Consider the following 26,617-nt stretch of genomic DNA (forward strand, 5'->3'; position numbering starts at 1 on the left):
ACCGGACCGGACCGGACCGGACCGCAGCTCCCGGATCTCGCGGATCTGTCCGATGCCGCCTGGCGGGCCTCCTTTCTGCCCGATTGCGCAACCCATCTTAGCGCTGCCCGTCTGCCGAGTGCCGCGGAGGTACGGACGGGGAGGGGGAGGTGCCCCGCCGCGGCGCCCGCTCAAAACAACTCGGCTCCCGGATGCGGCTGCCGACTGCAGGGCGCGCGCAGCTCACGCGCCGGGACGCTCACCAGCTGTGGGCGCTGCTTCAAAGGGGGGGGGGGCGCCGGCCGGCCGGTGCGCCGATTCAGGCGGTGGTCCCCGGCGGGCGGCCCGAGCCGAGCACCGTCCCCGGCGGCGGCCCGATTCCCAGCCAGCTAACCGCGGCGGGGTAACCCGGTGCAGAGGAGAGGGGTGGCGGGCCGCCGACAGCGCCCAGCGCCGGCCGTGGGACGCTGCGCGGGGAGCTAACTGCTGTGCTGTCCCTATGGGAGGCCGCCGGCTACCGGGCCGATACCGGGCTCTTACCGGGCCGATACCGGGCTGTTACCGGGCCGATAACGGGCCGATACCCGACTTTTACCAGGCTGTAACCGGGCCAATTTCGGGCCGTTACCCGACTGTTACCAGGCTGTTACCGGGCCGGCTACCGGGCCAATTTCGGGCTGTTACCGGGCTGTTACCGGGCCAATACCGGGCTGTTACCAGGCTGTTACCGGGCCGGCTATCGGGCTGTTACTGGTCTGTTACCGGATTGCTATGGGACCAATATCGGGCTGTTGCCTGTCTGTTACCGGCCAATTACCGGGCCATTATAAGACTGTTTCTCGATTGTTACCGGGCTGTTACCGGGTAGAATGTGTGCCTCACGTGGTATCCGGGGGCGCCCCGGGTGTGTCAGCGGGCGCCGGCCGGGCAGACCCGGGATCAGCTGTCCCGGGAGAGTCTGTCAGCGGGCGCCGGCCGGGCAGACCCGGGATCAGCTGTCCCGGCCGAGTTACGGCAGTCTCGCCACATGTGGTTTCCCTCTCAGTATGATCCGAGTGCCGTGCCTTTATCCCGCACCTGAGCATAATCGCAGTCAGACCGGAGTCCAATCGGAGCTGCACACTGGCCCAGCGGCCGTGGAATGCCGTCAGTCCGATTTTCCTTCCCCACTCCACGGGGACGCCGGGCCGGCCGGCCGGCATGCCTCTCATGAGAGGCACTAACGGTCCCCGCAGACCTGTCGGGCGGGGGAGCTCACTCTGAAAGAGAAAGCAGCTGTGGTGCTCGGTGGAGCGTCCCGCCATCCGCTGGCGGCACTGGGCCAGCCGGCGGGGCGCCGCGGCTCCCACGGCGGCTCCCCGGCGCCCGGCCGACCATCGAAACACAGGCCCTCGATCGGGCGGGGAACTATTCATTCAGTTTGACGCCTTTAGGGCGAGCCGGAGGCTATTGGCTGACGCCATCGTGGCGTATATTGTTCGGCTGCTTTCGAAGATAATGTCAAGACTTGATCTGTGAGAATACACCCGCATATACGGGTTACCGTCGATGGACTGTTCTCGCTCCGTTCTCGGACGGTTCTCCGTACATGCTCGGGCCAATATACCCTGGCTCGGTCCGCTCCGTTCTGGCTCCGTTCTCGCTCCGTTCTCGATCTGTTCTCGATCTGTTCTCGATCTGTTTTCGGTCTGTTTTCGGTCTGTTTTCGGTCTGTTCTAGTTCCTTTCTCGGTCGGTTTTCGATCTGTTCTTGCTCTGTTCTAGTTCCTTTCTCGGTCTGTTCTCGCTCCATTCTCGCTCCGTTCTCGCTCCGTTCTAGTTCTGCTCTCGGTCGGCTCTCGGTCGGTGCGCGGGCACGCCGAGCTGTTATGCGTCCGCCGCTGTATGTACGGCGATGTTTTTTCTGGCGTCCGGCCCAGTGTCGCCGCCGCCGCGGCCGCCGCGTGGCCACGTGCCGGTGCGTTTCACTTTTGGCGTGGTGTCCGGCGCCGGCGGCGGTGCCGGCCAGACAGCCATTCATGGCGGCGCGCGCGGCGTGCGGCCGGGCCCGTCTGCCGGGCCGGCGAAAGCTGCGGCCGCCGCCGGCCGCCGGTCGCCGGTGAAAATAGCCGCGCACATTGCGATGCACGCTGCACGATGGATTAACATAATATATCCGGGCGGCGGGCGAGGCGTTTGCGAAAATCCGTCGTTGCGCCGGCGAGTCTCGGTAAGATGGGCTGGTCGTACATAGCTGAGGGAGCTCAGCCTGCCGCTGTTGATGGTAACCGGCGGAATTTCTGGCGCTCCGGCCGTCTCCGGGCCGTCTCTGGACTGTCTCTGGACTGTCTCCGGGCCGTCTCTGGGCGGTGGCCGCCGGCCGCGGTCTCCAGGGAGACCTGTCGGCCCGCCACACTGCTCCTCTGACCGCCGAGCCGCGGTCCGAGCAGTGAGAGTGGCCGGTCCGGGACCACCTCCGGACCGGAGAGTCCGGACCGCCAGACCAGAGAGTCCGGGTCCGCCACACCGCAGAGTCCGGGTCCACCAGACCGGAGAGACCCAGATGGACTCTGGCGCGTCCAGGTGGCATATGGGAAGAAAACATCGTCATGCTCCAACAATGGAAAGATCGGAGCCAGTGAAGAGCGGCCCAGTTTAAGCCCAGTTATGAGTGTGGACGGGGGCGGATCACCATTGTCTCCGGCCGTGGGACATAGTGTTTGGCCGACTGTTCCCTGTTACCAGGCAGCGCCGAGCCGCAAACGGGCCCACCGAGACATTCGGGTCCCGCCGAGGTCTCGCGGACGAGCCCACTGGGACAGACGGCCCCGGTAGGAGGCGGGCCAGTCATTGGTGTCCTAAAGGCTGCGGTGGGCTGTCTTTTCCCGTTGACGGCTGTGCGCGCTCGGCTGTGTCCGTGTTCAGCGCTCGGCTGTGTCCGTGTTCAGCGCTCGGCTGTGCCCGGTTGTTCGAGTGCCGCGGCCGGTGTTCGGTCGGCCGGCGGCCCGTCCCGCTCGGCCACTGTCAGTGGCCGCAGGTGTTTAACCGGGCGGCGGACGGATGGACGCCCGGCGGCGACCACTTTCTTCTGCGGTCTCCGCGATGGTCCGACACCTGCGACGGCCGATGAACGGGCGCCGGGGACTGCTTCCAGCATCTGCAGGTGTTACCAGCCGGAGAGCGTGAGCGCGCACTGGTCAGTCGCTTGCGCAGCCGCGCCGGTCCTCGGTCGCTCCCTGTACGGCAGAGTACACCGAGACAGCTCCCCTGTACGCCGTTGAGTGGCGGATTTCGGGGTGTCGGCTCTCCTGTCCGCCGGTGGCAGCGGCGACAGTCGTGACGGATGTGACGGATGTCAGCGGTCCATTGGCAGCGTGACAGCTGCAGTCGGTGACAGTGGCGGATGTCGGCATGTCAGGTGTGACGGATGTCGGGCCGTCCACGGACCGAGTGTGGCAATGTGACAGCTGCTCGGTAGGCGCGGGGAAAGCTGGACTGGCGGGCGCCCCGAGCTCCGCGGCAGAGAAACAGCCGGGACTGAGCAGTCCAACAGCCGGGACTGACCAGTCCAGCGGCCGGGACTGTCTTCTGGTCCAGCTCACCAGGTCACCGGTCACGTGCTCCCCGCCGCTCACCAGGTCAACGGTCACGTGCTCCCCGCCGCTCACCAGGTCAACGGTCACGCGCTCTTAGCCTCTCAGCAGGTCACTGGTCACGCGCTCTTAGCCTCTCGGGTGACGATGTAAAGTGCCGTCTTTTTATTCTGTTCAGCGTTATCTACAGCCCTGACAAGTGCAGCACTGTAGGTATGTGCGTCGTGTCACGCACGTGCGGCGCTCACTCTCCGCGTGCTTCCTGCACTGCTTGGTGAAGATAGTCGGGTCGGAATCTCTCCGCGCTGCTGCGTCCTGATTGAAATCGAGAGCCAAAACCAGCTGCTAGGGCCTGTTCTACACTGGGTCAGAGATAGCTGTTGAAGTTATTATCGGCCGGAAGGGAAGCATATCGGTCGGTACCAACATCTGGGCCGCTCAATATAGAGCCATTGTTCTCAATTAGTGCGGCAACACGAGGCGAGGTGTGCAAATGATCTGCACGCCTTACAGCGGCATGCAGCCTTACAACGAAGATCGTATCGGCCGGTAACGCGTTGGCTCTTTCCGTTGAGAAAGCTGTCGTTGCAGCGCTAACCGTCTTCTGCTGCCAATAATAGCCGAGCTCGGGGCGCAGTACCGCCGGCGCAGTCTCGGCCCGCGGGTCAGCGCTGCGGCCGGAGACCAGCGGTCCCGACCGGAGAGACCAGCGGTCCCGGCCGGTCCCGGTCCGATCCGGCCCGGCGCTGTCCCGGCCCGGCCCGGCGCTGTCGGCTCTGAGGATTGTGGAGTGTGGAGGGCTGCTGCTGGGCTGCTGCTGGGCTGCTGCTGGGCTGCTGCTGGACTGCTGCTGGACTGCTGCAGGGCTGCTGCTGCTGGGCTGCTGCTGGCGCGCCGCTGGGCTGCTGCTGGCGCGCCGTCCACCGCTCGCCGCTCGCAGCTCACCGCTCGCCGCCGGGGCCGACTGACCCACATGGCAGAGCCGACCCGGGGCGGGCAGCACGCACACGGCCCGGGCCGCCGCGTGATCTGGTCACCGGGCGACTCCGGCTCCGGCTCCGGCTCCGGGCTCTGCCAACTGCGCAGTGTCATAACCGGAGCGTCGGCACTCGGCAGTCGATAGTCGCGGAAACCTGACCGTCCAGACGTCTGTGCCCCACAGACCTGCAGGTGCTGCCTACCAGGCAGGTGCTCGCTGCAATAATCACATTGCGAATTTTACGTTGCACATTATTCTTCACAATTGTGTTGGGCTTTTAGTATCTATGTTAGGCGCCTTGTTTGCCACTTACAAAACTTTATAGTTTAGGGTTCAGAATGCATATCACCCTCAGCTATTTTATCCTGTAAAACTGCCCTCATCTGATGCCAGGTCCCTCTGACCGGTCTTGAGGCGTCCCAGCAGCGGCCTTTTTCTGGGTCCTTTCGGTGGTTTTTCTTTCACATCATCAAGCGAGACCGTTTGCTTTGACTAATTAGGGCTAAACCAGACGTGGAATAAAAAAAAATCACGGCCACCACGGTTTCCACAGAGCTCCCGTAGCAGACGCACTGCGCTCGGAGGCGAGTCAGTCGCAGTCAGAGCTCCGCACCATGTATCTCTGAGATCGATTCGTGTGTCCGGCGCGGCGCGGCGCCCCAGTCTCCGCGCGGAGAGAGAGAGCGAGATGGCGTCTCTCGGCGGCGGATGTCGTCACCACCGCGCCAGTTTCGCCGCGCCGCTCCGAGAGCTGCTTGAAGCCAGCTCGGCGCGCCGATGGCGGCGCGGCGGCGGCGCTCGTGGAGCGGTTGCGTCACGCCGGCTGTGCGCCGATTACGGCGCCCTGCCGGCGGCCCCGGAGGCTGGCCAGGTGAAACAGCACGATCTGCGCCGCGCGCCGCGCCGGCCGCGGTCAAATGGTCAATCGGCCGCCGCGGGGCGGGCGGGCGAGGGCGGCAGCGGCGAGCGCTGAATGGAAACTTACTCGGCACCAGTCTGGAGCGGCTGGGTTCCGGCCTGGGGCACAACGCGGATCTTTTTACTTATCAGAAGAACTTGATGCATGCGGTAACTGATAAGAATGAACGCCAATCCATATGTTTGAAAAGGTTTTATGATGCCGCCGTGACCGCTGTGTACCACTGTTAGACGTTGTTTTAGCTGGACAGGCGTTTCCCTGCGGCTGTGTGCCTGCCGTCGCCCGTCGGTCACGCTGCTGCCGGTAGGTACAGGTGTGCGCTGGTTGTCTGATGTTCAGTCCTGCACGGGGACTTCTTCCGCCCTCTGTGGAGTGTGAACTGTGAGCCAGGCCGCGCCGAGTCCGGCAGCCACACGTCTTATCGTAAAAGGGACAAGTACAAAAAAGGAACGCTGAGTTTAAATAAATTTCGCCATATTTTCACCGAACATTACCATGTCATTTAAATATGTTGAAAGTCAATACCTATCATCAACACGTTGTATATTTTAGTCTAGACAACTTGATCACGGCTTTGAAGTTCAGGCACGTTTTTTTCGGGCTACTTGCAGGTTATTTGCACAATGTCGGATGCCACCTAATTCCAGCGCCACGGACGAGGATGAACTCTGGCGCCTTACCTCAATTGGAGCATTTCCACTTGCCCATCTGTCTTTGTTTCATCCTTCCACCTACCGGTTTTGCACGGACTTCGATGTTATTCACAATGCACATTGCGCAATACGTAGGCTCATATTTATGGCCATTATTTGCGGCTCATGAGCAGACTGGTTTTTAATCCAGAATGAATGGACGGGCGGTGGCTGGCCTTGGGCATCACTAACCTTGGATAATATTGGGCCCGTTTCGTCTGCAACCAGCGAGCCCATCACTGGCGTGCAGAACCCGATGACCTTGTCATAATCAGCGCCGTGACTGCCATAAATCATAGACGGCGAGTCGGCGACCGACCGCTCACCGAACGTTTGAAGCAGCGCGGACTCGGCGCGCATTCTGTGCGTTTTGTTTTTCAAAGAATGTCTGCCGTGAAACTGTCCCTTGGGGTTTCCCAGCATGCGGTGGACTCGGCTGCCGCCACTGGCCGCTTGGGCCGACTCAGGGGCCGCCGGACAGTGGACAAGCCTTCTCAGTGACTGCTACACAGGGCCTCGCAGTGGCTGCTACACACTACACAGACTGTCCCAGTGGCTGCCACACTGACCCTCTCAGTGGCCGCTGGACAGTGGACAGGCCCCATCAGTGGCCGACTCAGTGGCTGCCACACAGACCCTCGCAGTGCAGGTGACCGGCCGCCGGCCGCCGGCGGGCCCTGACCTCCCTGCCCTGCCATCGACCGGCCGCCTGCCTGTTTGTCGGGTCTCTACGACTACGGCCGGAGCCGGCCGGCCGGCCGAGGTCAGCGCCGGTCGGCCGGCCGTGCTCCTCGGTCCGCAGCTCTGCTCTCTGTAGGTGTGCGGCTTTGCAGCTGTCTGCGTGCTGTACCGCGGACAGCTGCTCTACAACGCTGCGTTCGTGGCGGTAGCGGCTCTGCACACTGCACACGTTTGCAGTGAGGATCGAAGCGGGCAGTGACGAATGTCGGTTATGTAACTGCCAACGGCGGGCGCCCCCGGGGCAGGCTGACCCCGGGCGGGCGCCCACGGGTATATGCGGCCGACCGCGGCCCGGGCGCTGGTATAGACAGTAGAAACGCGCAGTCGGCTCGACTCCGGACGGACGGTCCGTTCTGGGGGGAGGGGGGGCATGGAAACCCGGTGCGCTGCCGCGGGGGGGGGGAGGAGCACGAAAATGGAGCCCGTTTGCTGCGACTGGTGGTCAAGGCTGCTCAAACTGACGCGTAGAGATTTGCGGAGTGGCTGTGTTTTGCTGACCCGGTGTTGGTGACATGGGACTGTTAGGTGGGACAGAGTCGCCCCAATCAACAGCCGGTTGTCCCAGTGTGTCCCCAATTCAGCGCACTCACTGACACTTATCACCGTTTAGAAATGAGAAAGCTGGCCGGTCTCCCTGAACTCTGCTTCGCCATGCTTAGTCATCGAAATCTCAAATCACCCTTCCAAGAGGAGACTACCATTCCGTTTGTAGGTTATCACCTGGCTTCTCTGCTGAGTAGTTACGTAGTTACAGCTAGGTAGTTACGGTACCTCATCATTTGCACGGCAGTAGAACAGGCGGCGCCTGCGGGCGGTCAGTGATGGTCCGTGGTGACTGGACTGCCCGGGTCCGCAGTCAGCGCCGCTCGGAGGGACGCCCTACCCTCGGCGTTGTCTGTGCGCAGCATGCCGCGCTGGCGCCGTGCTGAGTGCAGGCTCTTGCCATCCTCCCTCCGGTGTGAAGTGACCTCTGCTGCCCAGTCATTATTGTTAGCGGGCCTTCACCGGGGAAGCAGTTGGGGGTTGGGGTTGGCTGAAGAAGTGAAGAGAACCCCTTGCTCTTCTCCTCGATCATCTACGTATTCGGTGAATTTAATACAAAGTCGAACGATCCAATGCTCCGTCCGTGTGTTTTGTCTCGCCCGCACTAGTCCCCGTGTGTTGTGTCTCGCCCAAATTGGTCCCCGTGTGTTGCGTCCCGCCTGACCCCGTCTCTGTATGTTGCGTCTCGCCTGACTCGGTCTCTGTATGTTGCGTCTCACCTGACTCGGTCTGTGTGTGTGTTGCAGAGCGGCACGCTGCTGGTCCCCGTGTGTTTCGTCTCGCCTGACTCGGTCTGTGTGTGTGTTGCAGAGCGGCACGCTGCTGGTGACCCGGGAGCAGGCCACGCTGCTGGAGAAGATGGAGCGCCTGCTGAACAGCCCCGGCCAGGAGGACCAGCACCTGGCCACGCTCACCTTCGACCAGGTGCGCCGGCTGGACGGCGTGCTCAACGACGTGGTGCCCATCCACGGGCGCGGCAACTTCCCCACCCTGGAGGTGAAGCTCAAGGACCTGGTGGAGGTGGTGCGCGCCCGGCTGGAGGCGGACGGCGTGCACGTCAGCAGCGTGCGCGTCAACGGCGGCGCCGCCAGCCACATCCTCAACACGGACGACAGCCAGGTGTACAACGACCTGGACCTCATCTTCCTGGTGGACCTGCAGACGCCCAAGGACTACGACCGCGTGAAGACGGCCGTGCTGCAGTCGCTGCTCGACTTTCTGCCCGAGGGAGTCAGCAAGACCAGGATGAGCTCGTGCAGCATGAAGGAGGGCTACGTGCACAAGATGGTGAAGGTGAACGACACGGACCGGTGGTCGCTCATCTCGCTGTCCAACAACGGCGGCCGCAACGTGGAGCTCAAGTTCGTCGACTCGATGAAGCGCAAGTTCGAGTTCTCTGTGGACTCGTTCCAGATCCTGCTGGACTCGATCCTGCTGTTTTACCGGTGCGCCGAGCAGAAGCTGATCACGGAGAACTTTTACCCGACCGTGGTGGGTGTCAGCGTGTACGGCGACTTCCAGGAGGCGCTCTACCACCTGCAGAAGAAGCTGATCGCCACCCGGCGGCCCGAGGAGATCCGCGGCGGCGGCCTCCTCAAGTACTGCAACCTGCTCGTCAAAGACTACAAGCCCGCCCAGCCCGAAGGCATCAAAACCCTGGAGCGCTACATGTGCTCGAGGTTCTTCATCGACTTCCCGGACGTGATGCAGCAGCGGAACAAGCTGGAGACCTACCTGTCGAACCACTTTGTGGGCACGGACGAGCCTCTCAAGTACGCCTACCTGATGGTGTTGCACAAGGTGGTGGGCGACTCGACCGTGTGCCTCATGAGCCACGAGCGGCGCCAGACGCTCGGGCTGATCGAGGAGATCGCCTTCGCCGTGTACGTGCAGCAGCAGCAGCGCATGCTGCAGAAACACTACGACGCCCAGCTGGCCGGCGGCGGCGCCGTCATCCTGGCGCCCTTCTACCCGGCCCAGTCGTATCCGTGCACGTGCAGCTGGCTCAACTGCGCCTAACGGCCGCCGCGCGCCGGTCGGCAGCGCGCCGGCCGGTGATATTGGCCGCTGCCGGGGCGGCACGTCCCCTCCCCTGGCCTCCCCTGGCCTCCCCTGTCCCGTCCCCGGGGCGCCCCACTCATCTCGCCCGCCCCTCCCGTCCCCCGCCCCTCTCAGTCCCCTCCCTGTCCTGCCAGCACCCCCGGCGGCTGACCTCTGACCTGCCCGCCGCCACCGCGCCGCGTCTGCATCAACGTCTCGTCGGAGCCCACCAAAACCTCGACCTCCGCCTCGGGAAATCTGCGCCCCGTCTACGGCCACATCTCCAGCGCCGGGACCAGCGCGACGGCCGGCCGCTCCGCCAGGTAAGCGTTGCTGTCAGGGAGGGCTGACTGTGACGTGTCGCGCTGTCCCGTGCCGGTCTGACCATGTTGACCTGCTGCGCGCTGTGTGACTGCCGGCCGCGGTGCCCCCGGCGGACGGACGGACGGGCGGCGGCGGCGTTCCACATTGCACTGGGTGAGAGCCTCGCTCTGCCTGGCGGCTGGCGCCGCCCCGCTGCCGGCTCCGACTCTAATTGGGCCCGGTGACAAACGGTGGCCGCCGGGCTCTCCAGGAAGGCAGGGGCCGCGACCGGGGCAGTGCCGAGACGGAGATCAGCGGCCCGGAGGGGCTACCACCTAACGGCCGGCGCAGTGGGCGCTGCATAATGCAGATAGAAATTACTGTCGCTGGTATAACGGTATTGTAATTGCAAGACGGAAGCTGGCCAGAACGATTTGGGGATGATGCTAGGGAGCGATAAAGTAGTCATGTGAGATGAGGTCGGTCATGTGACACACATTCCGTCGGCCATTAATTGCACCTCCTCAGTAGGTCCCCAACGCTCGTTTGCTGCTACTAATAGTAGCGAAATGTTTTCTACATTGTACTGGATTTACGAGATTCCGTTCATCGAAGGATCATTATCCCTCCTGCCTGACCTCTCGATAGGCAACATGTGTCTCTACAAATCGAGTCACCGAGGAGCGTTCTTCCCGGCGGGACTGGGGACCCGGCGTGGCGCTCTCTCTCTCTCTCTCTCTCTCTCTCTCTCTCTCTCTCTCTCTCTCTCTCTCTCTCTCTCTCTCTCTCTCTCTCTCTCTCTCTCTCTCTCTCTCTCTCTCTCTCTCTCTCTCTCTCTCTCTCTCTCTCTCTCTCTCTCTCTCTCTCTCCCTCCCTCCCGAGTCCTTAGCGGTGGCTCAGCGCACCGCTGGCAGCCTCCCAGAACAACTTTTACCGGCCAGCCGAAGCCAGCTCGCCAACCCGCTATTTTCTCGTCACTCGGCGGCTCAAGGCCCCGGGTGACACCTCGGCTGGCCGGCCAGTCGGCCCCGGCCCGGCCCCGGCCCCGGCCCCGGCCCCGGCCCGCACCTGGCCCAGGGCGCGCATGCGCGTGAAAATCGGGGTCAGCAGAGCGTCCGTCCGATCCAGATGAGGCGGCGGCCGCTGCTCTCGGGCCGGAGCGGCGGCCGCTGCTCTCGGGCCAGAGCGGTGCACCGCCCGCCAGCACGGGCCAGCCCGGACCGACCGGCGCGCCGCCGGTGGTCCTTCGATGGCCGCCGCGGATGTGATCGTGTCTCACTGTGATTTTTACTTCCTCATTTTTGTGTTCGATGATAAGTTGATGCGACAAAAATAAGGTGGATCATGCTGCTGAAGGTAATGGCGAGATTCGGAACGAGGCCTGCATGCCCGGTGCATTTCAAACATGACCAAAAGTGAGACCAGTGTCGTCTGAAAAACTGAATTCCCCGCCGGCCCTGGCGCTCGGCGGTTCTTGGGGACCGGCCGCTGTGCCTCTCCGCCCAGTCAGCTGCAGCTGACTGGGCGGAGAGGCGCGGTGACGTCCAGCGGTGTGCGGCCTTGGGTCCCGGCGCCGCGATACGTCCGCGCTGGCCGGCGGCTCCGGAAGGCGGCACTGGGTCAGACGAGCCGTGCACTGGGCCGTGCACTGGGCCAGGAGCCGTGCATTGTGCGGCAAGGTCGCCACGACACAAAAAGGGGCCGGGAGGACCGCTGCTGCTAGGTGTGGGCAGAGCCGGGAGGACCGCTGCTGCTAGGTGTTGGCGGCAGCGATCAGCGGTCGTCAGGACGGCCTGCTCCAGCCCGTCTGAGTGAGCTGTCCACTGGGTCTGTTCGGGCGGGACTGGAGCACTCCGCCCTCCGCCACGCAGCTGACTGAGTGCGTAGCCGTCACGGAGCCGTCACGGAGCCGTCACGGAGCCGAGTGCGGAGCCGCCACGGAGCCGTCACCCGGCGACGGCCCCTGGCGGCTCAGATCAGCTGAGCGACTGGGCGCTACTGATTTCCCTGCGTATCGGCAGCTGACGCCATGTGCCGGGTGTCGTCTCTGCGGGAGCATCTGCTCGGCTCGGCTCGGCTCGTCAGCCCGCCTCAGTCAGCCCTGTTCAGCGCTGGTCACGTGGTGTCTAGGGCCGGTAAAAAGCCCGGTGAAACCCAGACCACGTGACCGCCGGCCGGCGCTCACTTTCCCGCGGCGGAACGTCTGGCGGGCGACCAAAGCACGACCGAGACGCGCCGTCTTCGCCACCGGTCCCCGCCGCCTGCCCTGCCGTCTGGCGGGCCCCGCTGTCTGCCCTGCCGTCTGCCGGTGCCCGCCGTCTGCCCTGCCGTCTGCCCTGCTGTCTGGCGGGCCCCGCCGCCTGCCCTGCCGTCTGCCGGTCCCCGCCGCCTGCCCTGCTGTCTGTCTGTGCCCGCCGCCTGCCCTGCCGTCTGCCGGTGCCCGCCGTCTGCCCTGCCGTCTGCCCTGCTGTCTGGCGGGCCCCGCCGCCTGCCCTGCCGTCTGCCGGTGCCCGCCGTCTGCCCTGCTGTCTGGCGGGCCCCAGCTGTCTGCCCTGCTGTCTGTCTGTGCCCGCCGCCTGTCCTGCTGTCTGGCGGGCCCCAGCTGTCGGCCCTGTGCTCCGCTGGCAGACGTCTGTATTTCCGCTACAGAACTCTTCCTTACCGAGACATCTCTGAGCTCGGGCTCGGAGCTGCGGGCCGGCAGCCCAGCCCACCATCTGCCACAGTTCAACCACTGGCGGACCGCCCAGCAACACAGCACGTGTGCGCCCGGTGGCGGGCGGCCGGCCGGCCGGGTCAGCTGGTCGGACCGACTCCGGGGCGCCGCGCCCCCCCCGTCTGGCTGAGGGGGGGGGGCGCCGTCTGGTCTGGCCCGTCGCCGGCTCCGCCGGCCGCCCGCCGTAGTCAGGCCGGCGGTGGAGGGGACCCCAGCCCCAGCACATGGCGGGACAGCGAGCTCCAGACTGTGGACAGGCCGGCCGCAGACCGCGCCCAGCCGGCGGCACGGTGCCAGAGCCGTCCAACTGCGATAGTTTCCCAGTTTGGCAAACTGTCGTGTGTGTGTGTTGGTGTCTCGCCCTCTGCTGTTTCGTTCTGTTGTGTCCGGCCCCCCTGACGCGGTGGTGCGCGGACGGCTCCGGGCTGACCGCTGTGCCAGCCCCTGACCGGGACTGCACCGAGAGGGGCGGCCATGGGACACTGACCGGGACTGCAGTGAGAGGGCCAGGCGCTGACCTGACCCGGACTGCAGTGGAGGCCGACCCGTTACCTCCTCATCACCACTCATCACCAAGATCTCGCCTCTGAGCTATGGCCGCTCTCTCCCGACAGTGCAACTGCACAATCGTCGGCCGGTCATTAGGCCGTGATTAGTGTAATGGCGGCCCGGCGGCGACCGGTCAGTAGGTGCGGCGCGGCCGGCCTGGCCTGACCTGGCACTGGGGACTGGGCCGGCCTGGGACTGGGGACTGGGCCTGACCTGGGACTGGGGACTGGGCCTGACCTGGCACTGGGGACTGGGCCGGCCTGACCTGGCACTGGGGACTGGGGCGGCCTGGGACTGCGGCGCGGCCTGACCTGGGACCGGGGACTGGGGCGGCATGGGCCGACCTGGGACTGGGCCGGCCTGGCCTGACCTGGGACTGCGGCGCGGCCGGCCCTCGGTAGAGCTGGGGACTGGGGCGCCCCCCCCCCCCGGTTATCCCGGAGCCCCCGTTTGTCCCCGGCAGCGGTCGGTCCGGTGTCCATTGTTCCCGCTGAGAGGCGGAGTGAGGCGTTATTTCGTTAGTTCCAGCCCACCGACGCGACGGGGCCGCTGGAACCCGCCGCTCTGCTTCCAGTGACCGCCCTCGGCAGATCTCCGGGAGCCGAGTCCCGCCGGGCCCGGGGGCTGTGTCTGGGAGCCCGACTACAGTAGGAGCGGGGTGCGGTGGAACTAGGAGCCCGGCGCTAGGTGGGCGCTGCCGAATTGCCGGATTTAGACGTGCATTGGCTATCACTAGTTACTAATTTGCGGGTCAGTAGACTAATTCGCGGGTGGAACAGCTACGATTCCTAGGATGCCTAGAAGTGACGGTGACGACGAATAGCGAATCGGAGGCGGATGGGTGTTGCCTGGACCACTGACTGATCGTTGACCGGATCAATATGTCGACTATTCCGCCGTCGGCCCGGTAGTCACCCATCCCGTCCGTTAGAGGTCTGCACCGGCCGGCTGCAGCCGCGGCTGGCTGCAGCCCCACGGCTGTGGGCCGGGGCGGCTGCAAATATCTCCAAGAACACGGCTACGGCTGTGGCCACGGCTGTGAGATTTCAAGCTCAATCTAAGTACTCAAATATAAAATTTTAAATCCTTAATCTTACATTCTGATAAGCAGTCTAGCCTGTAAAAATCATGCAAAGGATGCCCAGCAACATTGAAAGTGGTGAAGCCTTTGAGAACCTGTAATGGTTTTACCATTTGCTGTAGGGGAGTTTGCACTCTGGTACAGAATACTAATAATAGGTACCAATTGTTCCTTCATCATCAAGAGCTTGACAGTTTCAGAAAATGCAACATGTTGCATTGTCACATCCCTCTCAAATCAATCTCACCTGGTCATGAGGAGAGCACCTTACAGCTATTGAAGACGAGCGTTCAATAATTCTTTCAGGTAATAGAAAAAGAAATCATGCCTAGGTAAAGGCAGGTAAAGGCTTAATAAAATATAAACTAAAATACCTCTTAGATGAATTTCTGGATTTTCGGCAAGTCCAATTACATAATATAAAACTGGCGCTTTATGTTCTAACTGGTGTGTGAGTGACCGCTAACAGAAAATGCCGATCAACGAAGCCAATGGAATTAGATTATAAGTGAGCATGAACCTTACTTACGGTTAATTCACATGATGGTGAAAACCCTGAACACGTAATTCACATGACGGTGAAAACCCTGAACACAATATTTCTTACGCGAGCTGTTGACTTTACTAACAAAATGACGTCTTTTTCTAAAAATATAAAAATTTGATACTTGATCTTTGTTTTTAGAGGAAGTCTTTAATTGCATAGCGTTATTATTTAAAAAATCATAATTTTTATGGCTGTTTATAGTGAAACAAAACAATTTATTGCCACTTTCCTACTATTGACGTCATTAAAAACTCAAGTAAAATTTTTGATTGAAACAGGCAATTGTGGCTCGCACGTCATTGGGGATTTGAGCGAAGATCATTATTTGGAAAAATCAAAATGGATGAATGTTTTTCTTTCTTGGATGCTCACTAGTGTTTTGATGCCTTGCATATCAAATTAGTTTGAGACTTGCTCAGAAGGCTGCTTCAAGCCTGGCATATCACACCCCAGAAAATATGCAAGGTAAGAAAGAAGCAAGAGTTTTGACTAGACAATCACTGTTTGACAGTCCATCAACTTCAGTTTCATTTTTCATACCTAACATTGATAATGAAAAGCATCAGGGTCTGTTGTTCTGTCCCACAACCATGCTTCAGGACTTGGCATTAGATGTCTACACTGCTAGTGCTTCTATTCTGGTTTGTTGTTTATGTTTTCTGTTGATGTAGGTACCTACCTACCCATCTTTCTTAACAACTTGCAAGGGCTTGTGTAGGCATGCATTGCGCATCAGGCTTCAGGCCTTCGGCCTAAAGCCAGATACACAACCACTTAACCTATGATGCTTCATGAGCTTGAGAATCTATAGCCCATTGCAATGTGCCTTTGGCTATATGTTTCAACTAAAAACAACTTATTATATACTATTTGGTTGCATTTCATTGAAAGTATCCACGGCCGGCTGACGGCTGGCTGCCCACAGTTTGCCACGGCTGTGGGCGGCTGTGGCTGTGGAGCCACGGCTGCGGGGCGGCTAGGCTGTGGAAAATTGCAGCCGTGCAGAACTCTACCGTCCGTCCCCACTCCCAGTGGGCAGTACTGGGAGACGGCTGTCCACTGTCCCATAGGCGGTCTGTTCACTCTCCGGCAGTGGCGGCGGCCAGTGAGCGGAAAACCCCACCGGCGCGCGGGGGCCAACCTTTCTGAAAGCGTTTCAATTACGGAGCGAGCTTCAGAGAAGGCCAAATCGTCGCATCGCTGCTGGGAACTTTGGTTTCACCTTGCTCTTCCGGTCCCGGCGCTGGGCGGCTAATCCGACGAATGGATCGGATCGCGGCGGTCCTCTGCAGATGACTAGCTGATTAATATGCTGGAACATCAAAGCAGGTGTCGCCGGGCGTCAGGGCCGTGATTTCGACCTGGATATGTCCGCATCAATACCGCGCAGTGAGCGGGGATCCGGAGCGGGTTTCCGGTGAAAAACGCCGATTGTACCCGCTCTACCATAAAGTTCTGGTAAAAAGCATGTAGGTCCGGTGAACTACCTGCTCTCTGTTGGGCGTACTTCCGCTCCAAACGCTGCGGGCGGGCTCTTCCTGGCCGCTGAACGCCCGGCTCTGCCGTCCGGCGTCGCTCGGCCGAGCAGCTGCCCGGACTTCGGCAAACACTGCCGGCCGGCTTTTACCGCCGCGGGAACTGGGAGAGCTGTTTGACCCGCCGCGGCCCAGCCCGGCCCGGTCTGCGGGGCTGGGCCTCTGTCCGCTGGCACCGGCGACGGCACTTTGACGCCGTCATGCTGACATCCAGTTCAGTTGTGCATCAGTGACTGGCTGTATTTCCTGTGCCGTGGTGAGCAGAGCGCTCCCCAGATGATGAGGTGGAGGAGAACGGTTGTTAGGCGGGAGGAGCTGACCAGCGGGCGGCAGCCGGTGCGCAGACCGCCTGGGCTCTGCCGGGCGGGGCTCGCTGGGTTCGGCCCGGCTGGGACCGCGCTGGGTTCGACCCGCGTTGGGACCGCTGGGCTGGATCAGACAGTGCCAGGGAGGTGCTGCAGTCCCAGCGGACCTCGCACTAGGAACCCCGCCCGCCCCGACAGCCGACCGGCCGCTCGAGACGCACCTCACCTGGACACTTCAGGGCTCGCGTCTTTGTTTATTGTCCGAGACGGGCAAGAAGGCACCTTTGGAGACAAGTGTCTTGTTTTTGTTCGGAAACTGATTGTGTTATTCGCCGTTTTCAAGTTCCTTGCACGCGGTGGCAGCCTGAACCGAAACATAACAGCAAGACGGCGCAACAGTTCCCAGAAAAGACGAAAAGACTACTGATTCTGGTCGGGCCGGACGGGGAGGCTCGCCGCCGGTTTTTGGAGACAAACACTACGGCGATTGTAGCGAGCGATTAGACCTGGCACGCCGGACTTGGGTAATCACTGTTCGTCGTCAAGGTCATCGCTGAACTCTTCTCGGCCTGTTTCCAGCTACGATCGGTATCATTGTCTGTACTCCAGCCTGGAAAAACGACACAGACAGGTTTCCGTCGGTAAAGATAGAGGTAGCTCGCTTCTGTTTGTGCTTCCAGACCACGTGTTAATTAGAGCCTAAAGATATGCGATTAACTGTGGTGTGCAAATGAGATGACTCAGCTTCTTCACTGGTTCTAAGTAGTAAAGTTGATATAAATGCGTATAGCATTTATCTAACAGGTTAAGTGTAGGTCAGAATAGATGCAACTCTCCCGTCTGTGGGCTCTCTTTCGCCTAAGGTAGGTCCACCAAGGGTCACTTCAGTCCCTGGCGATAGGTACAGTCCACAGCAGAAGTAATGTGGGGTTTCAGTCACGGGTATGTTCTGCTTCTGAAGCTTAGGAACGATTAGCCAGACTACAATTAAACTTTGAATGTAGCTTATATGTATCGTCACCCTTGCAGCTGCAACTTTAGCTATTGACATCTTCTTTTCGATCACTCCGCATTAAACAATCGCCAGTCAAAGCCAACCGTTGAGATTGGTAAAACCCTACATTACTTTAGCGGTGGGCTGTACCTGATGACGGCCACAGACAGCCGCCGGGCGTGGGGAAAAGCTCCCCGTCTGTGGCTGGTCCCTCCCGGCCTCCCATCTGTCTGCTATCGGCCGAGAGAGCTGGGGAGACCACTGCTGCCGCGGCCCACGGCGTCGCCCTCTCGGTACACCGGCCGCCGGACGGAACTGTGTATAATATTGAGGTTAATGTCGGAGTCGCTGCATAGTGCATATGTCACCTTGCCGGCGCGCGGGTGACTTTCACTCTTGTCCTCTGTCCGCCTCGCTCTCCGACGTCGCTCAGTGTCCTCCGTCCGTCTCGCTCTCCGACGTCGCTCAGCTGCCGCCCATCGGTCCGGTGGTCCGAGCGCAGCTCTGAGCTGGTGCTCGTACCTCTACCATGCACAGATTTACCCAGGGGCAGAGCAGGGTACTGAGTGGCCCTCTCTACCCCCGGACCGGACGGCGGAGGGCACCTGGCGTGGTGCCAGCGAGGAACCGGCAGCGGCTGGCGCCCGGCCAGCGCAGTGAGGTCGCCCGGCCGGCTACGACCGGACGTGCCGCCCCGTCTGCGCCACGTGCACGGCACGGCTGCACGACGCACGTGTACGGCCGTCGTGTGACCCTCCATCCCCTCCAGCCGTAGCTGGCGCCCTCCATGGCGGCGAGCACGCGTATTCTTGGCACGGCGGCGGCTTTTTCCCGTCGCCCGCGCAGCCGGTTTCCCCCCGGACTGTCCCCGCAGGGGTGGGGAGGGAGGGGAGCGTTTCACCAACGGATCACGGCTGCCGCGGCCCCAGCCGGAAGCATCTGCCTTGTGCTCCTCGTGTTCTTATGAACGCTGGCGCCTTTTGTACAACACAGAGCATTTGTCGCTGGCATGAGATCCAGGCTACGGTTGAGCCCTCTGAATTATATGGGCGCCACTGCTCCGTCCGTGAACCACACCCCTCCCCTCCATCCCCCCCCCCGTCCGCTGACGCGCACCTCTCGTGGCGACCTTGGCCAGCGGGGGGGGGGGGGTTGGGCTTCAAGGTTGTCCCGGCAGGACACGCCCAGTGCCACCCCCACCTGTCTGAGGGCTCTCTGGCTGCGCAGCGCGCCAGCCCCCAGTCGGTCGCAGCCGATTTGCGCGGGCAGTCCGCCGCGGCGTCACCGGCCGGGTCCGCTCCTTTTCTGGCCGCCGCGCAGGCCGGCTGTGTGGCCGTCGAGCACCGCGGCGTTTCTCTCCGTCTGTCCGGAAAGAAAGCTGAGCGGCGTCACGGCCGGCCGGCCAGTTCCGGCTGGCGCCCGGGGGTGGACGAAACTGATCCCCCGCCGCCCGCGGGCCCAGGACGGACCGTCGCCCGGTGGTGGACGAAACTGACCTCTTCGCCCCCGGCTGTCTGGCCGGACTGGGCCGCGGAGACGGTATGAACTTAGTCCGGGTCAGGTCCGGACTCCGGGTGTCTCCGCCGGTCGTGGGACGGTTATCTATCTAAGGCTGTGCCTCTGGTCCGGTGCCCCGCTCCGGCTCGGCCGCAGTGCCGCCGGCCGTTCGGGGTCGCTCGGCCGGCTGGCTGTCGGTGGCGGCCTATTGGAGTCAGTCGGTCGGCGGCCGGCCGCTAAATATGGCCCGCCGGCCGCCGACACCGACGACGACGTGTCCCACCGGAACTGCACGGGGGCGGCGTCCCATATGGCAGCATATGGCAGCCAGCTTCCCACGGCGCCCGCCGCTGCCGGCACTGTCCCCTCCTCCTCTGCAGTCGACTGGCCGGGGTGGGCGTAACGGCTCGGAGGAGCCGGAGTCCGAGCTATTCTGGAGAACTCTCCATTCGCCATCGACCCGACGCGACCGTTGTGGTAATGCGAGCTTTCAGCCGCTGTGTTGGTCGCTGGTCGCTGGTCGGGCCTGTGGCCGCTGTGCTGGGCCCGGTTCGAGTCCGTAGCTGCTGTGGGGCTGGCCCGGTACGGGTCTCTGGGCCTGGCTGGCCCGGCTCCATGGACCGCGTCGTGGCCGTGGTCGCCCAGACTGACCTTCGCTGCAGCCGGCACGGCAACTTTCTCCCTCGGCCGAGCACGCGGTGACCGCCGGAGGCTGACCAGCCCCCCCCCCCGCCGCGCGCCCGACGTGGGTCCGATCCTCACTAGATACGGACGCTTTACGACGTAAGCCACTCGTTCTTCCAGCGCTGAGTGGTATTTTTTTCGGCGCTGACTCGTATTTCTTGTTGGGTATATGGTGTCATGAGCCAGGTGGAACTGGACAGTGTAGTCCGAGGGATGGCGCGCTGCAGGGACGGGTTCGGCTGGTCGGGTCACCGCTCTCCACTGTCCGCGGTGGTGTGCTGTTCGTAATGCCTGAGTCCGAATTACGCCGCTGACCATGCTGCAATCGTCGTACGCCGTGTCGTCACTCGGCTGCAGTTGTCACTGGCCGCGGCCGGGGCGCACTGAGCCCACCGGGGCTGACCGAGTGGCGCGGCCGCTGACCCCGCCGAGGTCATGACCCCGCCGGTGACCCAGCCGGGGTCAGGAGGCCGACCGGTGACCCAGCCGGGGTCAGGAGGCCGACCGGGGACCCAGCCATGACCCCGCCGGTGACCAGAGGTCAGATGGCCGGCCGGCGGTGGCCCCACTCCGCCCCTGTCTCCCCTACCGTCCGGACTGCGGTGCAGCTCTCAGCAGCGGTGGCGGGGACTGCCGGAGACTGGAGCTGACGCAACTGGTCCGGCGCGGCGGCGGAGTGACGGCCGCCGCCCGCGGGAAGCCGCTGCCCCGAGCCGTGTCCGACGCTGGGGGGACTGGAGGATTGTCCAGAGCAGTGCCACCCGGCCAGGAGTGGCTCCCCGTCGCCCCCCCCCCCCCGCCGTAGGGGACCGTGCCCGCTGTCTAACTCAGCTGGAATAGGGGACCGTAAAGTCGGCGGTACGTGTGCCAGTAAATGAAGTGGTCGGCGGTCAGTGGTCCCAGTGCGGTCCATTCAGTGACCCAGGCGGAGTGGACTGGCCGTGTAGGTCAGTTTGTGTCCCGCTCCCGAGCTGAGGTAGCCGGCGGTAATACAGTCGTCTGACCCGGGCCGGGACAAGCGGGCGTCGCGGATGGGCGCCACGGCGCTCCGGGAGGACCCCTGCCGGGAGCGCCGGCCGCGCACCGCGCAACCCTCTGTTATTGAGCTCGCCGGCTGTGAGGGATGCCTGGCACCATCAGTGGTTGTTAGGGATGCCTGACGCCATCAGTGGCTGTGAGGGATGCCTGGCACCATCAGTGGTTGTTAGGGATGCCTGACGCCATCAGTGGCTGTGAGGGATGCCTGGCGCCATCAGTGGCTGTGAAGGATGCCTGACGTCATCAGTGGTAGTGAGGGATGCCTGGCGCCATCAGTGGCTGTGAGCGATGCCTGACGACAGTGGCTGTGAGGGATGCAGACGACAGTGGCTGTGAGGGATGCAGACGACAGGTGGCATCGCCCCCGTACGGGCTGGACGCACTGACTGCCGCTGAGAGCGCGCCTGGATGCCCCGCGCAGAGGGGCTTCTGTGCGGAGGCGGCTGGTTTCTCTGCGGAGGTGACTGTTGACTACGGGGAGGCGGCTGTTGACTATAGTTGACTGTATCGGTGATGCGATCTGCGCGGAGATGCCGGCCGGTGTCTGTGCGAAGATACCTGTGAGCTACTGGAGGTATCTGTGAGGCGCCGGCCGGTATCTGTGGGGGCGTGACTGGTATCTGCGCGGAGGCGGCTGCTGGGTATGAGGAGGTATCTGATATCTGTGGGAGGCGCCGGCGCGTCTGGTGCTGCAGCTTCTCTCCCGGACCGCAGCCGGCAGTCTGGCGCTGAGGACCCTGCACCCCGCGGCAGACACAGACCAGACACTCCAACGGCGGCCGGCCCTGGACCGGGGCCGGGGGACGGGTGGACACTCCACCAGCTGTCACCAGCCACAGGGCAGCGCTCACCAGCCACAGGGCAGTTCTCACCAGCCACCAGGGAAGCGCTCACCGGCTGCCAGGGCAGCGCGGACAGTTCAGCCGTCACTCTCTGGTTCTGTCTGAGTGCCATGGGAGGCCAAAATGGACGGCTTTTCATAGGAAACCTTACACCTAATACTATGAACCATATATCTATTTGGCGCTCTTGCATCTTCTGTATTGTAAATCTACTGTTGCAGATAATTGGCTGGGACGTCAGCAATCATCAGCAGAGTAATTTTCGCGGAGAAAGTCACGAAGAGTGGAGATCATAACCTAATGTAGGATTATGATGCATATTCGGACACATTGCTCAAGCTGATACCGGTGTGCCGCTGACTCGGAGCGCTGACTGTCCGGCCTCGGCGACCGGTGGCGTTACTTTCGCTGGCCGTTGCGGTCAGCATCCAGTCACGATCAGTACCGACGGAGGTGCCGAGTCGTGCCGTGCAGCACGGGGAACGCGACCGCGACGTGAGCCCCCATGGTGAAGGCGAAGGCCGCCAGCCAAGGTTGGCAGCGGGGAAGGAGTCCCTCATTTTCATTGGGGAAGAGTCCAAGGTGGTGGGACAGGGATCCGTCCGCCGAGTAGTGGCCAGTGGGCTGGACTCTGGGCTGGTGCGCTATCTAAGGGATAGGTCCTCCTGTCTGGCGTTGTTTCGTTGTGGCCGCTGGTGTAGAGGCTGCCGATGTTCGGTCGTCGCCTGAGGAGACCGTCTGTGAGAGGACATGCCACGGTGCTCCGCAGTGTAGTCCTTTCCGGCCCAGCGACTCGCATGAAACACCGGTAGTATGATTGCAGCCGACCTATCCTCCACCGCCTTCATACGGTGGTGACCTCTCGACGCTTCATGTCCATGAACCAACTGGCGCCTTCACAGAGATGCTTCACTTTCGTCTTCCGCCATGCTTTACCACCTGTTCCAGTAATGTTTCATTGATGTTATGTTCATTGGTGCGCCCTTGGTGTTGTGATTTGCCTGTTCTTTGCCGATCCCTAACTCTGTCGTAGAGCGATGCTGACAGTTTTCTCCTCCTGTTTCAGACGAAGGCGTACGACGGAGACCACCGACTGCGCTCCGTACGGTCGTGTCGTGTCGCAGCCTGGCGCTCCGTCCGGCCGCTGGGATGCGGCGGATGCCGTGGGACTGCGGTCGGTCGCGGACGGCTCTCGGAGACGTGGGTTCAGACCGGGCGCGGTGGCTGCTGCCGAGTCTCGGTCGCCGCACGGTGGCGGCGCGGCGGGACTCCGGAACAGCGACCAGCTGGCGGGGCGCCCAACATGTGGACAATCATCATAACCTTTGTAACTATATCTGTGTAGCTCTGCAGAGTGATGCGGAAATGCTCCAGCGAACCAATGTCATTTTACCGGGGGCCCACCTGTTAACTCTGAGGAAATTTGGGGATTGCCTATGGATCTTCGAACGGCGGCGGATGCGGGATTGGCCCGAGCACTTCCTGACCCATGGTGTTGAAGTTACCGTCTCTCCAAGTGTAGCCAGTATCGTCAGTTATGACTTTTGATGGACCGGCTGGCACGGGAGGCGTGGCAGTCGACCTCTTTCCTCTCTACCTTTGTTCTGTTGTCTTTATGCAATTCTTAGCTTCTCATTCAATATTCGTTTTCTTTGCTCATGTCGTTTTAGTAGCCGCGACCACCCAGCCCTGATCCTGTCGCTAAGCTGCCTGGCCTATCGGCAGTGCTGTCTTCCATACTCCTTCCTGGACGTCTTGACCGGAACCTGGCCTGCCGTGCAGCGGTCCGGCCCCGTCGGGCAGTGTCCCGTGTCCGCCTGTCCGCGCGTCTGCGCTTCTGTCCGCGCGGCGCGTGTCCGGAGGTGCGGTGGCGGCGCGCCCTATCCGGAGGGCATCCCCTTGCAATTGCAGGTCTTTCACGCGCCGGCGCTGAGTGTGACTGGTCAGCGCCGAGCTGCGGGCCGGGCGCCGCGGCTGCTGCGTGGCTCCGCGCGGCCCGCCGGGGCCGGAGTCGGCGCCAACAGGGCGCCTGGCCAGCCCGACAATCGTCCGGCCGGCCGCCGAGGCAGACCGGCTGTCGGCGCCCTGGCCAGTGCCGCTGTTACCGGCAGTGACCGGCAGTCCGCCGCGCTCTGACCGGGGCCGGAATTTCGGTGTCATGTTTTGTTGATGGCCGCCCCTGGTGGGCTCAAGGCATTCCTGTTCATTTAGTGTGACGCGGGCCGCGGTCGGCGCTGCTGTCTTCGGACAGATAAAGGGGCGTCCGTTGTCCTTCCCAGCGGCCGCTGAGCATTCCTCAAAGAAGGTACCCCAGGGTGAAATTGACATAATGTAGTCGTGCATCGTCCCATGCATCTCAGCTCTTGCTGCAGAAGAAACATGCCCAGGTCAATGGTCTTTGACAGGGGCTGGGTTTGCAGTCACTGCGTCAGCTGGTGTTCTGTACAGCGGGAGCTGGGATGGCGCCGTGCGTAATGCGTTGTAGCGGTTGTGTCGCCTGTGGCTGGGTGATAAGTCTGTGCGGGGGCGGGGGGCGGGCTGTGTCCGCGGGCCGGGAGGGCGCCGCGGGCTGTGTCCGCGGGCTGCAGGAGGGCGCCGCGGGCTGTGTCCGCGGGTGCAGGAGGGCGCCGCGGGCTGTGTCCGCGGGTGCAGGAGGGCGCGCGGTGTGACGGGTCAGTGGCGGACAGCGCGGGTCGGGGCGGCCCGGCGGGCCCCTCGCCGGCCGCCGCCGTCCCTCTCTCTCGTGTTGGATGATCTCTGCGGCCAGTGGTTGCGGCAGACGGAGTGGCGTGGGACGGCCCAGCTGTGTGGGACAGTCAGGACGGCCGCCGACCGGCGCTCGGCCGACGGCCCAGTGATGTGGGCGACGGGGAGCCGGGGACTGCGGCCGGCGGCCGGCGGTCGGCCCATCCTCCCGCGCTCCGGCGCCGCGCCCCCTACGTCGCCGGAGCCAACTTACCGAGTGTGGGGCGCCGCCGCCCCACACTGGCAAAATGAAGTATTTTGCCTTAGTATGGCCGTCGGGTCATTCGCCGATATATGTACAAAGGCTAGCGCTCGCCTCTCAGGATAGACAAGAAAATAAATTAAAAATGACGGTGTGACCATGTGCAGCGGCGCGGCGGTGGCGCGGGCGAGCGCCGCCCGCGCGCGGCTGCGCCTGTCCAGTGTGTGGTTGTGCGCGCGGGTGTATGCGTGTGTGTGCCGTTTGAGAAGCCGTATAGTTTTCCTGACTTGTCAAATATTCTTTGTGAAAGAAAAACAATAAAAATGACAACGTTTTGACGTGTGTCAGTTGGGCTTATGTGGACGGTGCAATAGTAGGTATGTGGGTACTGGGCAGGCTGATCGCCAAAACCAAGTGGAGGTCTAGCTCGGGTATGTTGTCCGTCTGTTACCTCTGTGGCAGTGAGCTCGGGGACACCGCTCACCTGGAGGACCATTGTGTTATCTAGTTATTTGCGATAACTCCGCCTGTCAGAATTAGCACCGGTGGACAGGAAGCGGTGCGGGCCCGTCAGTGGATCCGTGGTAGCCACCCGAAGTGAGCCCTGTTCAGCGTGCAGCAGCTCTGCCGGGTATGTCTCCGCTGCCGTCCCGCGCTCCGCTGGGTTCTGCCGTGTATCCGGCGGAGACCGCCCTGCGCAGCCGGCCTCTGCGGCCTCTGCGGCCAAATTTACGCCGCACATCAGCTGCACTGGCGGACCGATATAGCCGCCCGGCCTATTCCCGGATTATCAGTGGCGGCGCCCACGCACGTCTCCCTGCCGCCGCTGACGTCACTGGCTCGCCGCCGCCAGTGACGTCACTGGCCCGGTCGATGCACGCCGCCTGTTGTGCGCGCCGCGGCCTAACTGGCGCCGGAAACGGCAACCGGCCTGGCCCGCTTACGTAACAACGAGCCGGGTGTTTTTCCCCGGCAGCCGGGGCGGGATCGTACGGCTTTTATCAGGCCAGGACCAACGCATTTGGTCTGAAGATCTGCTCAGGACAGGCGCGGCTGACCAGGAGATGCAGACGGCGGGCGCTGGTGCGCGCGGAGGCCCGCAGGAGCGGAGGCCCACAGGGGGTCGTCCCCAGGAGCGACGGCGTGGCGCCGTACCGGCGCTCCGCCGGCCCGCGGCAGAAGCTGGAGCGAACATTTACAAAACTACCTGCTAAAAACACAAAAACGAACACTAAAAATATCCACACATTCGCACTAGACCGCCAGCCGGCCGGCATGCTTCTGAGGATTAGGTTATTCCACTGGCTCTACCTGATTCAAAGTTGAAAAGGCTTCATTCACATCTCAGCACAATTTCGGTGTTTTGTGCACTGCGCCTGAGGCGGTCGAAGTCCTGCCATCGTCTTTTCAAAACATTAGCAAACGTTAGAAAAATGTTAGGGAGGAATGGTGTAAATTGGCCGGTATTCTAGGAAACGTTAACCCTCGCCGCCCGAAGCAGGTGCAGCCCCCATAGGTTTTTTTCGCGATAGCTCCGAACACGCTGGCGATAGAGAGCTGAAACTTGGCATACGTGACCTTTGATCCAGGGCGGATCTTTTGACACCAACTGCATTTTCGGGTGAGGTCAGGTCATTGACCTATGACGTCATAAGTGAACCTCTGCACGGTCTTCAGATGTGCAACTTCGCAACGCCCTCACGCCAGAGGAGCTTTCACAGGGAAACGAAACTTGCAGGATCTAGTATCCATTACCAGTCTCACAACTTGTGTACCTCGGATTTTTCCTAAAGGTCATATGAGGTCAGGTCATTTTTCGTGACCTCACCATTATAAGTCAACGGGGAAAATGAAAACTGCTATTCTGGCACCGGGAACGATCTCCAACTATCTCAAGCACACAGAATCGTGATTTCATGCACTCCTTGCAAGGTGCGATGCGTCACTTTTGCAATGTCGACCTTGCGTGACGTCATTTATGACGTCATTAGGGTCATATTAGTTTACCATCAATAACTCCCGATCAAATTGAGCCAGCGAGTCTGGAAAGCCACCAATAGACTCAAGAAGACCAGCCGAATCGAATGATATGCGACATGACCTCCGGCTCCTTCG

At 62.0% G+C, this 26,617-nt stretch overlaps 1 protein-coding gene across 2 annotated transcripts in view; it reads left to right on the top strand.

The window, feature by feature from the left end:
- Positions 1-24,836, top strand: part of LOC122370283 (terminal nucleotidyltransferase 5C-like) — a 57,618-nt gene extending 32,782 nt beyond the window's left edge. For both annotated transcript variants that reach the window (XM_043345750.1, XM_043345751.1), the window contains exons 2-3: positions 8,235-9,787; positions 22,622-24,836. In XM_043345750.1, coding sequence (XP_043201685.1) covers positions 8,235-9,443 — 1,209 coding nt within the window. In that variant the 3' untranslated portion in view covers positions 9,444-9,787; positions 22,622-24,836. The remainder of the gene's footprint in view (positions 1-8,234; positions 9,788-22,621) is intronic.
- The last annotated feature ends 1,781 nt before the right edge of the window (positions 24,837-26,617 follow it).

This window comes from Amphibalanus amphitrite, unplaced genomic scaffold (genome assembly GCF_019059575.1).
Source record: "Amphibalanus amphitrite isolate SeventyFive unplaced genomic scaffold, NRLGWU_Aamphi_draft 001118F_arrow, whole genome shotgun sequence".
Classification (NCBI taxonomy): domain Eukaryota; kingdom Metazoa; phylum Arthropoda; class Thecostraca; order Balanomorpha; family Balanidae; genus Amphibalanus; species Amphibalanus amphitrite.